This window comes from Arachis hypogaea, chromosome 20 (genome assembly GCF_003086295.3).
Source record: "Arachis hypogaea cultivar Tifrunner chromosome 20, arahy.Tifrunner.gnm2.J5K5, whole genome shotgun sequence".
Lineage (NCBI taxonomy): Eukaryota > Viridiplantae > Streptophyta > Magnoliopsida > Fabales > Fabaceae > Arachis > Arachis hypogaea.
In genome coordinates this window covers 139825623-139840390 of record NC_092055.1, presented here as the reverse complement: position 1 = coordinate 139840390, position 14768 = coordinate 139825623, and the positions used below count along the sequence as shown (strand labels likewise).

Sequence of the window (14768 nt, the reverse complement as noted above, 5' to 3'; positions counted from 1 at the left end):
AATTATTTTGAACCAAAACAAAATATTTAAAATATTAGACATCAAATTAGAATTTTTACTAAATATTAAAACCAAAATAATAAAAAAATAGAGAGCAGAAGCCACCAAGAATAATTGATACATACGTTTTAAAAAAGTTACCTAAATATATTTCTTAGAAATAACAAAATAAAATAAAATTGTATAGACCGAGTGTAATTACGATTAAAATAATTTTTTTGTTTATAACATTAAAATGAAACTTACATTGGTATCATATAACCTTTCTTGCTATAAGAACATAAATAATTAATTTTGATTAATAAGATGGAAATATTTTATTTTTATTAATAAATTAACAATATAATTTCTTTCCATTTTTTTAGAGAAAATAATATCAGAAGAATATTGATAAACTGTAACAGATACATAATATCTTAGTGCATAATTAAGTAGTTTAAATAAGAATACTATAATAATATCTAAAATCGTATAAAATTATTTTGAACCAAAACAAAATATTTAAAATATTAGACATCAAATTAGAATTTTTACTAAATAGTAAAACCAAAATAATAAAAAAAATAGAGCAGAAGCCACCAAGAATAATTGATACATACATTTTAAAAAAGTTACCTAAATATATTTCTTAGAAATAATAAAATAAAATAAAATTGTATAGACCGAGTGTAATTACGATTAAAATATTTTTTTTGTTTATAACATTAAAATGAAACTTACATTAGTATCATATAACCTTTCTTGCTATAAGAACATAAATAATTAATTTTGATTAATAAGATGGAAATATTTTATTTTTATTAATAAATTAACAATATAATTTCTTTCCATTTTTTTTAGAAAAAATAATATCAGAATTAAAAAAGCAAAACAGTGAAGACGAAAACAGGTTTGGAAGTAAAAGGACCAGAAGAGTGCACCTAATTGATTCCTTGCAAATCTTCTATTTGAGACTCAATGAGAAAATCCTTAACCTGCAATGAATGACAAGGAACCAAACACCGAAGAAACAGAGGTTGTACACAAGATTTGGTAGGACAGAGAGAAGCAAATCGGGAAATAAAAACAAAGGGGCCTGGGTTCAATTTGATGATTACTTGATCAACTAAATCCACAAGAAAAGGGGCTTGCGCGAAGGAATTGCGAGAAAAGACAGCTGACAGCGAAAGCAAAGAGCAGCACATGCACCCTTCATGAGGAGAAAGCCACGCTGGAGAAGAACATCCAGCTTGGATGTGTGCGGGCCTGAAACGCAGATAGCTCTCCACATCAGAGATGAAACCACGCGCATGCTAATATATAGTAATATACCCTTTATTGATAAATCGTATGAATACTCTTCTTTCATAACATACTTTAATTTTCATTTAATAGAATATAACAGTCCATAAAAAATGGTGCACCTAGTGCACACAAAATGGTTGAGACGATTTTACACATACCCTAGAGAAACTGTCCATCTATAAAGAAAACATACACCAAAATAAAACTATAAATTACACAGATAAGATTGGAATGTATACAAAGAAACTACATTATATCTTATCAAAAACTTCCGTAAATACAACATTTTCAGTACTGACAGGATCAACCAATGCATCACCACAAACTAAAATCTTAAGACCATTTCTATTCCTAACTCGGGAAACAGCTACATAAAGTTGACCGTGACAAAACACAGAACGACGCAAGAACAAACCGACTGTTGATAATGTCTGACCCTGGCTTTTGTTTATTGTCATCGCAAACGACAGAGAAATTGGGAACTGATGGCGTTGGAATTTAAACGGTATAACTGTATCACTGGGAATCATATTCATTCTAGTGATAAAAACTTTATCCCCAACATTGCTACCAGAAACAATATCCGCACCGATCACATTTCTCCCTAAATCTCGCACAACAGGTCGGGTACCATTACACAAACCCCCAGCTGGATCAATATTCCTCAACAAAATAATAGGCACACCTATTTTCAACTTCAATGAATGATTAGGTAGACCAGAACACCTAATCTGATTCAAGAATTCAATATTTATCCAATCAACATCAACATCAGAATAGACATCACTACCACATATCGAATAGCACTGAGATAATTTTTTTCCTCCCCGGGCAACAAGTCAACAATATAATTATTTATCTCTTCAACATTGTCAACAGTCGGAGCCAAAATTGCCCTATCCTGGAAAAAACTTGGATCACGAAAATTCTGAACCAAATCCGGATAAATTGTATTTACAATATCTTCCACTGGATTTTCCAAGACAGGAATTATTATATCAGAAGGAATCTCAACAAAAAGTTTATCATTGACCACTGTTCCACAGCGACCTTCACCAATTTGAAGTATCCAATCTGAAAATGACCTTAACTCCTGAGAAGTTGACTGTTCCAATCCCATTGTTAACCTCATATTTTTTGTCAGACAGCAAACTTCACAATATTTCCAGAGGACAGAAGAATTTATCGAAGCCATCACAATCTCAGCACGAGAACCTTTCGGAATAACTGGCAAGACTTGCCTGAAATCACCACCGAGAACAACCACCTTCCCACCAAAAGGTAAATCTTTATTCCTATCAGAGACCGAAACCATTATATCACGTAACGTCCTATCGAGTGCTTTAAAAGCCAACTTGTTAGTCATCGGTGCCTCATCCCAAATAATCAAATCGGCCAATCGGACTACCTCAGCTTTTGCACTATCCTTCTTAATCCGACAAACAGTTTCTTCAGTCAGCTCAATAGGAATATTGAACATAGAGTGAGCCGTCTTACCACCAGGTAACAACAGAGAAGCAATACCACTAGAAGCAACGTTTATAACAATCCTTTTCTCAGATCGCAATCGAGCTGACAAAACCCTGTATAAAAAAGTTTTTCCAGTGCCACCAAAGCCATAAACAAAAAAGAATCCGTGCCTTTTATTCAAAACGCAATCAATAATTTTATCGTAGACCACCCTCTGTTATTCATTTAACTTTAAGACGTTTGCATCATGCTCACGAGTCAAAGAAACAGTGTCATACTGCAACTCACGCAGCAACATCAAGTTGTTAAATTGAGACACTAGAGAGTTATTAGGAACTGGCATACCGGCATAATTTCTCAATGATTTTCCATTACTATGCAATAGTTTCTCAATTTCTAACAAACAAAATGTTTGCAACTCGTCCTGACTCATCGTTAAATCTACATTTAACAATAATTAATAAATATTAGCACGATAATATAATTTCTGCACTGTCTAAGTTCGTGTGTGTCTGCTTGTCATATAATAAAATCACCATAAACAAAATTCTTACCAGGATATTGCAGCTCATGCCTTCTGCGATAAAGAATATCATCAGACAAATAGGCCCAAGTTTGTTCCCAAACTGACAGAGGCCTTCCCATGGAACCAGATAACAACAATATCACAAAAAACCTCCTTAGCTGTGCAGCGGACGCTACCTCGGCAACTTCCTTAATAGCAGAAACATACTCCTTATCATCTATCAAGAATCCCATGGCAGAACATGCCTCCTGAAATGTATCATAAGTAACACCATTCACAGTTCATATACTTCGAAAACTGGTACAACCTCTCTGCACATTCAAAAGCATCCGCATATAGAAAAGTTCACCAGATGTCGGATGAGCAAAACTCAATCTTCCAATTGAGAATCCCCTTTGTCTCGGCTTCCACTCCCTACTGTTCGAACAATAGACAAATTTTTCTAGATATTCAACATATGTTAAAGACCGCCCATCTGGGAACCACCTGTTCGCCATCATCCAACCCGTAAACATCGTCAGCAAATCTTTGTTGCGCAAATAAACATGAGTGGTGATATCAGCATCATCGAATACAACATGCTGCTGGTTCGGCAAGTGAAAAGTCAACCTCTGTACTGACGGCCATCTATGATGAATATCATAAGCTAAAATTCTCCACATGGATTCAGACGGTGATAAATAACGACAGTCGTAATACTGCTTGATCTCATCAACTACCTGAGAAGATTCCCCAACATAATGTGTTTCTCCAACAGTTGCAGTGACCCGATCCGGACCCTTATTGATATACTTAAAAAGATACTTGATGACGTTTGACTTGTTACAGAACTCAAGATTTATGTGAGCTTGATATTTCATTAACAGTAGTGGATTATAAGGCACAACAAATCTATTGTTAATATCAACGTCATTGATCTTCACTGTCACACCCATATTACGACGTCTATAAATCGGATAGCCATCTTCATCAAAGCTCGTTTGATCAACAAATCTTTTCGGATAAAACTTTGAGCACTTACCATCTTTCATGCAAGGAGAACTCGGTCTAAGAAGACCGCAAGGACCATGGATCATGTACTTGGTGACAACATTATAAAGAGATGGAAATTTCTGTGGATTGGGTAGTTCAGCACAGATGAATTCATCAACAATTTCAACACTTTGTAAGTTGCTTTCCCCGTTAAGCCATAGTAACATGTGTGCATGCGGTAGACCTCTTTTTTGGAACTCAATAGTATACATGCCTAAAAAATACAAAAAACAACATAAAGAAGCCAGACAACTACATCTACAAAAACAACAGACAGAAATTGAAATGCTAAGCAAGAAAGGAACATACCTGCATTAAGTGACCAAAAAATACACCTTCCTTGAGATCGCTTAGCAGGCATTTCAACTTAGCATGAAAAACCCGGCAAGAAATATCAGGACGATCAGCGATGGGAATTCGCTCTCACTCCGTGAACCGCTGAAATTCAGGCCAATTTGGATTACACGTAATAGTAAGAAATAAATCTGGATAGCCAAAATGTTTACAGATTGCCATCGCATCCTGACAACGATTAAACATATAACGTCTACCACCAGTGAACGAAGAAGGCAAGATGACTCGTGTCCCAATTGAAGAAGCTTCATCGTCACCACGACGCATAGCCTCTTCTATTCCTTGAAGCACTTATCCTCTAATTGTACTTTGCTTCATCCTAATCTCATACAACCTCTGGGACTCAATCATCGTGAAACAATCAACAACAAATTGTTGAAATAATCGCCTACACTTATGAATAATTCCATCTTCTTGCTCCCTAATTTGCAAACAAAAACATATGAATTCCCTGAGAGAAACCCTTGTTCTTCTTCCAGGGACATATCCCTCCTGTTGACCTCGATATGGAATATTCAATTGGTAACCATCCTCGCCATATGGAAACAACAACGGATACTGTAAAGGCCAATACAGAGCATGAGTTTCATAGATACGTTGCAACTGACCAGTAGTAGATCGAACAATAATGTCACGACCATGATCCGACGAATCAAAATCTCCAACAATCAGAGCAGCAACTTCATCACAAGAGGGAGAATTGTAATTTCTTCGATCAACCTTCCTATGCGAATACAACTTCAAAGAGAATATCTCGGATGGATGACACTAATAAAATTCTCTGACTCTTCGAAATGACTGTGCTATGACATTATGAGTATCAATCATTTGCAATAACTCAATTATCAATTCTTCATCCATCTCAGATGTTTGCCTAAAACAAATATACATTAACCACAAAATATATTTAAAACCACACAGGATACAATTTCAATATGTTTTGATAAATCATTATCAACCAGAAATGATTAATAACACATTATAACGGGAATAAAACACAATATAACTATCCAGTGACAGATATAAACATGTTTTTCAATGCAAATAACACTAAAACATTAAGGAGATAAAATAAAAAAAAAATTAACAACAAAACTTCAAACACACATACCGAAAGATTTCCCGCCTATGCATTATCTCATGCTGAGTGTCGTATATATATAATTGCGCAAATTTAGGCTTCTGACCAGGATCTGGGAGCAAACTTCCAATCCGATGATAATTTTGACCAGTTATTATAAACTGCGGTGGACCACTCCCATCATTCACTGAATCCAATACTTTACCACCAAGAGACGTGAAGGCAAACATACTGTTATAGGATCGAATATTTTTTTGGAAATACAGACTCTTCCTATCATGTCCATTAATCAAATTATATAACAGATCTGGGGGCTTTTGAAGATAAGGTAATTGAATTTTCCCTTTTGAGCAACAAACAGTAAACAGGTCGACTAATTGTAGAATCTCTTTCAACACGTTCTGATAACCAAAAACACGCCCCACAGATTGAGCATTCATAGTTAGGATCACCAACATCAAGACAACCTGGTAAAAATAAACAAGAAAAAAACATGCACTTCTGTTAAATTTTTTTTATCTGAGTTAGATGCCATGAAAGAGATTGAACATAAAATGAATAAACCATTAGCTTATTGATATAATATATAATAAATAATTGACTCGTTTAAATTTTGTAAGAAGAATATATAGGAAAACACTATTTCTATTTTACACTGCCTGAATAATATCTCATCACAGAAGCAGAATGGAATCTTTTAAAACTAACTAAATAAGATTTTAATTTGAGTATTATTGAATAATAGATGATTTAAGAAAGAGAGCGTACCTTGTATCTCACTTTGCCAGAACAGCGGATGATCAATAACAGAAGCAACTTGACTTAATGAATTTATCGAAGGATCATATATTTCTGATTGGTCTATATCATCCATTTTAATTTAAATTAATAGAAATTTATGTAAATATATATTTAACAACCAAATATAAAAAAAAATTCATGATGAAATAAGAAATGAATTGATTATTTAATAATCAGCATAAAAATTGAACGTTAAAAATGTAATAAACTACAAAAACCAACCTGAAGTAACATTGATTTATTGAAAAACAAAATGTAGATAAAACATAAAGCATATTCAAGAAGAGTTTGTTTTCTTTTTTAATGTTAGAATAGACTTTGTTTCATTATTTTAATTACTCATACTAATTATGTAAGTTCAAATTATATAATCAAAATCACAATTAGAATCATGTTGTATTTTTTTATACTTTAATGACTCTATTGATGCATAGCATTTTCCAAATTTTTTAAGAAACTCCTTTTTTTTTCTTATTTTAATTGAGTCATTACACCATTTTTTTCCTTAATTAGCTTCAAAGGCTTTGTTTTTCTTTTAATTGAATTCATGAACGTATTGTTTTTTTTTTTTTTTTGTAAATACATCCTGATACAATTGACCAAATCAATACCAATAATAGCCTAATAAAAAAAAAGGAATTTTGTCTGAGGGATATGATTGAAACAAAAAAGATATTATATGCACCTAACAGAAAATTTCAAGAATTTAGAGGACCAATAGAGTAATTAATTTTTTTAATATGCAATTATTGATATGATACTAAATGAATTTATTCATACGGTACTAAGTGAGATATTAAATTAAAAAAATATAAAGTACAGAAATCTCCTAATATATTTAATTTGGAATTGTATGAGTTACTATTAGTTAAATCAAACCTTTTAGGTATAAAACTGCAAGAAAACAATAGTAAATCAACAAACGAATGCGTTATTATATATAAACCAAAAGACCTTAAAATATAATTTAACAAAAACAAAATTGGAGAGGAATAGAATACTTAAACATATTATTGTACCTGACAAAATAAAAGTTGAACTCTGGTAAACATTCTAGGACACGTCAACTAAATTTTCTAAAAGACAAAAATGAGCACAAAACATTGGAAACATATAAAATAAACATGTAAATTATTACAAACATAAGGATTAACCGCAAAAATATAGATAGAGCAACAAAAATTACCGGAATAATCATTCAAAGAAACAACAGGCGTCGAGGAATGGAGCACCTCTAAAACATTAGAAAAGGAACAAAATTACAAAGACTCCAATGGATATAAAATCATTGAAAATTGAACCAAAATAATAAAAATATCACAATTAAAATCAATACGCACCTCTTGCATTTCGATTGTGACCTTGTGTTCGCTTTCTTTTCAAAGAATTTCTCCTATATTCTCTAGCAAGAACAGAATTCTGAGACATCTTTGTTACACGTATTAAAAAAAAGAGTTTGAAACACAAACCACGAAAACTACCCTAATTCATTGCAAAAAAGGCATTGACATTGTTAAGTACCCATAAAAAAATATGTATTAAAAAAAAGGCGAGTCGATAGGAAAACAAATTGTCAATCTATTAACCAACAAATTTTCTATCTTTTTTTGGGGGAGTAAGTGTTGGAGTTAACTTTATAAAAGCTAAATAAACCAAAAAAGAACTTACATAACCATAGAGAGTTTTGATAAGGGAGAAAAGCAAAGAAAATAAAGTATTCTAAAATACACCAATAAGTAAATAACATGAAAAGATAAAGTTGTACAACAATGAACAAATAAAAATTAAAAACTGCTGCATTTCATGAAAATATTGATAGTGATATGAACAACTACATATGGCTATCTCTCCTATGACAAGGAGGATCCAAACATCTGACAACCTATCCTAGTATGTAACCTAAACAGGCTACAACATTGAAAATGTGTCCAATCCCTAGCAAAGTCACTATTACAAAAAGAGGGGTTGAGAATACAGATACTTGACACATAACCGCACCCAACACAAAAAGGAAAACCCCTATATCTGACAATCCTATTTGTTGGAAACAATCCAAAAAAGTTAGACCAAAACACCATACAGCCAGCATGATTACATTTCAAAATATCTGGAATCACAAGCCTTCTTAATCAATTGTAAATATACTACCTAATATACCTACACCTACACACAGCAGCTCAATACAACACCTTCAATCACACCCCATTAACCTTGGCAACCTTGGACCCACGCTCATCTGCAAGAGTAGCCGCTTCTTCAAATTGGGGATTCAAATTCCTCTTGCCCTTGGAGGTGACAACATCATTGTCATGAGCCACCTTTTCTCCATATTGGCAACGTGCATGGAGAACATGGGACAGCACATCCTATGACAAAAAAAAATAATAAAACCTATCAAAGTCACTCAAGATTGGAAAAGCCATTTAGAAACAGCACACATAGGGAGGAGAAAAAAAATGTATATAACAGAACCTGAGTTTCCTTTTCTGGTGAGCTAAGCAATATATTCAGTTCAGTAGAAAGATCATCACTAACAGTATCATTGGTGGGTGTTTTCTCATCTTTCCCATCTTCACCATTAACTAACGCAGAAAACTCAGACCCTCCAGAAACAGCAGAGTGTTTTTCAGCAAGAAAATCTATAAGAACTGGAGATTTACATAAAATCCCACAACACTCACCATCAACTTTTTCACTTTTGATACAAGTCTTTGATGACTCATCCTTAATACCAGTATCCCCTTTTCCAAACAGGACAGATTTGTGTAAATCAGGCTCCTATTCACATGGCATAAGAGTTTAAAGACATATTACACCATAAGAAAAATTCACCAAAACAGAATATAAAAAGAAAGAAAGAACAAAACATGAATTCACACAATCTAAGGATAATTATAAGAATATGTAACCTTTTTTGGAGTAGACTCGTCATCAGCATCATAATTGGGAAGTTCAAACATGGTAATAATGGTGGGATCATCACATATTCTCCTAACTCGGAAAGTGCCATAAAATGTATCATGTGGGACACCTTTGGTATCAACCTTAAGCAGTAACTTCTTTCCAATGAGCCCTTGGAAAATGGAAGGATAAGTATCCCCACATACAAGCTATTTTGAAAGTAATACATACGAAATACAGAGTTTAAGTAAGAAATATCACATCCCATAAACTGAACAAAACAGAAAACACAAAATAAGTACATACACTTGCATCTCTTTGAACCTCACTAAACAAGTCAGCACATGATTTCTTAAGCAAATAAGATGCCTCACGATCAAAGAGAAGGAAAATACCCTCCCCACTATGATCTTCAACTATTATTTTAACTTTAAATCTGAAGAGAGGGAAAAAAAAGGAACACAATGATTCAGAAAAAATAATACCAAGAAACATCATTCTTACAAACAATCCAGAAGACAAAATAAGAATACACTTTCAACAAAATTTCTGACCTTGGAGTGACATTGGTTATGTGCTTCAAAGAGAAATCACAGTAATATACACCATTCTAAGGATAGATACCCTTTCCACACACACAAGCAGAATACAACCAACCTCCATCCTCAACAATACCTTGGATTGTACCAAAAATGATAAAAAGAACCCTCCTATCCAAACAGCATTTCAGAATTTGTTAACGATATGAATGAAAAATCAGATCTCGAAATTGTTGTTTGATTCTATTTTTCAGTTCATTTGTACATAAAATAAACATAAACAAAACTAACTCAAATGAAGACAACCTGATTCTTATCTTGAAGCTCTTCAATGGTGCATTTTCTAGTTAAACGCATGAAATCATCTTCCAAGGACACAACTTTACCCTCATTTGCAATAAACAGTGGCTGAGTACCATTCACCCCTTGCTCAATCATCCTAAAAGAAAAAAAAATTATGATAATACTTGTACTTGTTAGCCCAGATTAGCTGTAAATAAAGAATAGAATAAAAAATCAACAAAATAAACCATCCTAACCTCTGCCTGAAATCAACAACCTCAGGAAGATCAGGATTAAATAACATTTGAGTGGCATACATCACATTTTGAAGGCCTACTTGACCTACACAGGAACACAGAAAGAGTTAAGCAAAAGTTTATTGTAGACAACACCTAGAGCAGCAATGAGATGTACAGAAAACAAACAATGTACCCCTAAAGAACTTGACTTTTGCAAGTTGAATGACTACAACAGGCTGCTCCACATAGCCAGACGCAAGGAAATGATTTACTTGATTAACATAATCCCCAAACAATGCACATCGCAAGGTAAGACTGAAACTCAAAACATAACAAACAATGAAACAGAAAATAAGGAGAGAAAGTGATTAAAACATAAAGATAAACCAGCAGGAATGACTCAATCAACATACTCTTTGGAAGTTAATTCCAGCACAATCATTTTCACAATTTTGCCCTCTTTTGCATATTCTTTCTCTTCTCCCACTGAAGTTAAAAGACCAATAACATCTATTCCAAACAAACAAAACCTATTAAATATTCAAAGCATCTATTAAAAAAACATAAATAACAGCAAACAAAGAAGACAGACTCACCAACTAAAAAATCATAATCTTCGGTCGTATTCAGCAAATCAGAAAAAGGAAACATGTTGAAACAAGTCTTAGGGATAACATCTTCATCAACAGCTACAACAGTGGTTCGGTGAAGGAAAACCAATTTGAATTCATGAGAAGTTGCTCTATAACTACCATGATTTGAAACAACAGTAAAGTATGCCATTCTATAAACCTGACCCTCAACTATAAGATCCCTAAACCTATTAAAGAGTGGTTTCTTAACTGTAGCTTGTATTTTTCCACACTAGAAATCCAACAAAAGAACAAAATCAGATTAGTGAAACACATAATTTAAACTTGTAAATTTAAAAAACAAGTAACACCATATTTAAAAGAGAACTTAATAGGGACTAACATGCTCATCAAGGAGAATCATCTCTATTGAGTTAGGAACCTCATTGTTACCAAAAGAGGGTACAACCCAAAGCCTTAGAACCCTAACTTTCAACCTCCAAGCCTCTTTAGGAGGATGCATCTTAGAAATCATATCAAATGGAGGAGGCATTGCAGTAAAAAAAAAAAGGAGATAAACACAGTTGATGAAATAGATCAAAATGGAAACAGAAAAATTCTAGAATAGATAGAGCTTAGGAGGAAATAGAACAGAGCAGAATGTTTGTGCATTGAATGTGGTCCACCAACAATCCTTTTATAGAAAAAAACCAAGACGCAAGCTCACTTTTTTGAATTCAAGTTGAGGATGGAAATGGAGGGAAAACGAAATCTGAGTCCACATGCATCTCCATTCAATGGCATAGAGACAACTAATCATAGGAGCAAAACCTGAACCAACACAAAAAAAGGAAAAACAAGTGAAAGTTTCAAGAAATCAAGAAATAGGGAGCAAAAAATGAGATATGACACCATACCTACTACAGTGCACCTAAATATCATTACACCATAGGGAAAACAATCATCAACTACCCCAAACAATGGTTCTACTCATGGCAATGAGAGTTGGTAAATGTCCTAGGTAGGGATACATTGGAAACAGCAAATCAACGGAAAAAGAAACTATACACAACCATCAACAAAAATCCATCAATCACATCAACATTCGGGAAATGGGTGAGATTGAAACCTCATAGGTTAGTAATGATTCAGACATTTCCAATTAAAAATATATAGGACAACCTTATTGTGTGTGCAGTAAAGATTTTCATACGAAAACCAGCTCATATCTAAATTTGTTTTTTCACAAACACCAAATAATGTAATGCAATTCAATTGAACTGAATAAATAAATAAATGACCAGCAAGTTATACATCAATTTCTCTCAAGACCTTAACAGGAGAGAATGGAATTCCGAATGCAAAAATTGAATGAGAGTGGCAAAAGCATTTTCCTTTATCAAAGAAGAACAATAATTCAAAACAATCAGCTCTACTTCTATACAACAGGGGAAATATACAGCACTCTTTGCATAACCAATAAAGGATTCAAATGCAAATGACATGACAAACAAAAGGTTTTTTCAAAAATCCAAATAAATCACTAAGAAGCTATGAATCAATTGGTATCAATCACATCACCACATATCAAATACACTACCTAGAACAGAATTCCCTAGTAACACAAACAATGGAGCAATGGCATCTGATTGTGAGAAAGCCTCTTCCTTCTTATCAATCACATCACCACTGACCAAAAAGATAGAAATCCCATACCTTGATACGGATACACACATTTTCAGTGAACAATGTATGGCAGAACATAATTTTCTGTGCAGAACAGACCTTTAAGGGAAGATAACCTAATCAACGTATAACTACTTGGAGCAGGGAATTTCTTGTTAGTCAAAAATGTTCTTTTATACAAACAAGAAAAGAATGGAATGAAATTGAACTAAAATCAAAGCAAATTGTATAAAGGAACTACCAGCCAGCTATACATCAATTTATGTGAATGACATGACTACCAATAGAAAATATTAGGTACAAAACCCATTCCCTCATCATGATTCACAGAACCCACATGCAACCACCAATTCAGCTGATGTAAACTTCATGGATTTGTTGAATATACAGAAAACAAAAAAATAAAAATAGATTGATGAAATTTTAATGTTGCATTCAATGGATCTACTCTCAATATAATTATAGGAGTGCTTCATAGAATTTGAAATCAAATATAAAATGAAAGAACATGATCTTGAATACAGAGAACAATATAAAAACTAAATGGATTTGTTGAATATATACAAAGTAAAAGATTAAAAATAGATTCATCAGTTGATATATAGGATTTAATGGGCCTACTTTGCATATAATTAAATCAAGCACACAAATGCATCACAATTAGTTCTACTTGTATGAGAGAGGCTCACCTTTTTGAATTCAAATTGAATATAGAAATGCACGGAAAACAAAATATCAGTTCATATCCATCTCCATTCAATACCATAGAGACAACTAATGAGAACGCAAAACATGAACAAAGACAAAAACAGCAAGAACAACTGAAAATTCCAAGAAATCAAGAAATAGGAACCAAATCACACTATACCTGCGGCAGTGAACCTATATCTCATTTCACCATAGGGAAGGCAGTGATCAACTAACCCAAACAATCATTGTACCGATGACATTTAGAGTTGGTAAATGTCTTAGTTAGGAATACATAGGAAACAACAAATGAATTGGAAAAAAAGTTTATAAATAAACTGGAAAAAAAATATACACAAAGAAGAATGAAAAACTGTCAATCACATAACCACCAATAGAATACATTAGCTATATAAAGGTACAACCAGCAAGCTATACATCAATTCTTGCAATCACGTCACTACCAATAGAACATATTAGGTAGAAAACCAATTCCCTCATCATGATTCACACAGCCCACAACTAACCACCAAATGACTTTATCTAAAGTTAATAGATTGGTTGAATATACACAAAATTAAAGAATAAAAATAGATTCATGAAATTTGAATAAACCATTCAATGGGTCAACTCTCAATATAATTATGAGAGTGCTTCATAAAATTTAAAATCAAATACATATAACAGAAGACGAATCTGAATAGAGAAAACAGTATAAAAACTCAATAGATTTGTTCATTATAATTATTTAAGTTCTTCATAAAATTTTACATAAAACATAAGTAACAGAATTTTGAATCTAAATGCAGAAAAACTTATAAATTGCTACATTCATTGCAAACAATTCAAAGGGATTAGGAATAGCAGAATTGATAATCACATGAGATTCTAAAGAAGGAAATAAAGAAGATGAAAAACATTCATAGACCATACTCAACGTTAACAACAAGTGGAAAAGAAATGTAACCAAAAACATGAACCCACACACAAACCAAGTCACATACACAACTTCCAAATTACAATTTTCAGAAACCCTACACAATAATATCTGGAATAACACTGAAACAGATAACAAAAAGGATCCAAATTTGCAATCAAAGAAATCTCAGAAAATCATACACAATAAAATCTCGTCTAACCATCGAACAGATACCAAACATGATCAGAATTTGCACAATTATAAATTTCAGAAACCCTAGACAATACAATTTCGGATAACCATGGAACAGAAAACAAAAATTGAACACATTTTGCACAATTTGAAATTTCTCAAACCCTAGACAATTGAATCTGGGTTAACCCTGCAACAGTAAC

The 14768-nt window shown here is 33.0% G+C and overlaps 2 protein-coding genes across 3 annotated transcripts; both read right to left on the bottom strand.

Annotated features, from left to right (window-relative positions):
- Positions 1-920: 920 nt before the first annotated feature.
- On the bottom strand, positions 921-4933 carry LOC112786523 (uncharacterized). The gene is made up of 9 exons (XM_025829893.1): positions 4819-4933; positions 3598-4526; positions 3309-3528; positions 2985-3195; positions 2075-2867; positions 1566-2015; positions 1443-1460; positions 1098-1292; positions 921-974 (listed from the first exon to the last, which is right to left on the bottom strand). Exons 1-9 carry the CDS (start codon positions 4931-4933, stop codon positions 921-923), a joined length of 2985 nt encoding a protein of 994 aa, XP_025685678.1.
- A 4081-nt stretch (positions 4934-9014) lies between these two features.
- LOC112783053 (replication protein A 70 kDa DNA-binding subunit C) lies at positions 9015-14114 on the bottom strand. 2 transcript variants are annotated; one of them, XM_072230369.1, is made up of 11 exons: positions 11809-14114; positions 11106-11198; positions 10923-11019; positions 10703-10824; positions 10528-10612; positions 10295-10427; positions 10004-10159; positions 9756-9885; positions 9458-9658; positions 9230-9326; positions 9015-9151 (listed from the first exon to the last, which is right to left on the bottom strand). In XM_072230369.1, the coding sequence occupies exons 2-7, from the start codon at positions 11158-11160 to the stop codon at positions 10115-10117; spliced, it is 537 nt and encodes a 178-aa protein (XP_072086470.1). In that variant the 5' UTR covers positions 11161-11198; positions 11809-14114; the 3' UTR covers positions 9015-9151; positions 9230-9326; positions 9458-9658; positions 9756-9885; positions 10004-10114. The 2 variants fall into 2 exon arrangements, with proteins under 2 accessions (XP_072086470.1, XP_029152065.2); XM_029296232.2 differs by lacking the exon at positions 11809-14114 and having other exon boundaries at positions 11106-11786.
- Between the last annotated feature and the right edge of the window lie 654 nt (positions 14115-14768).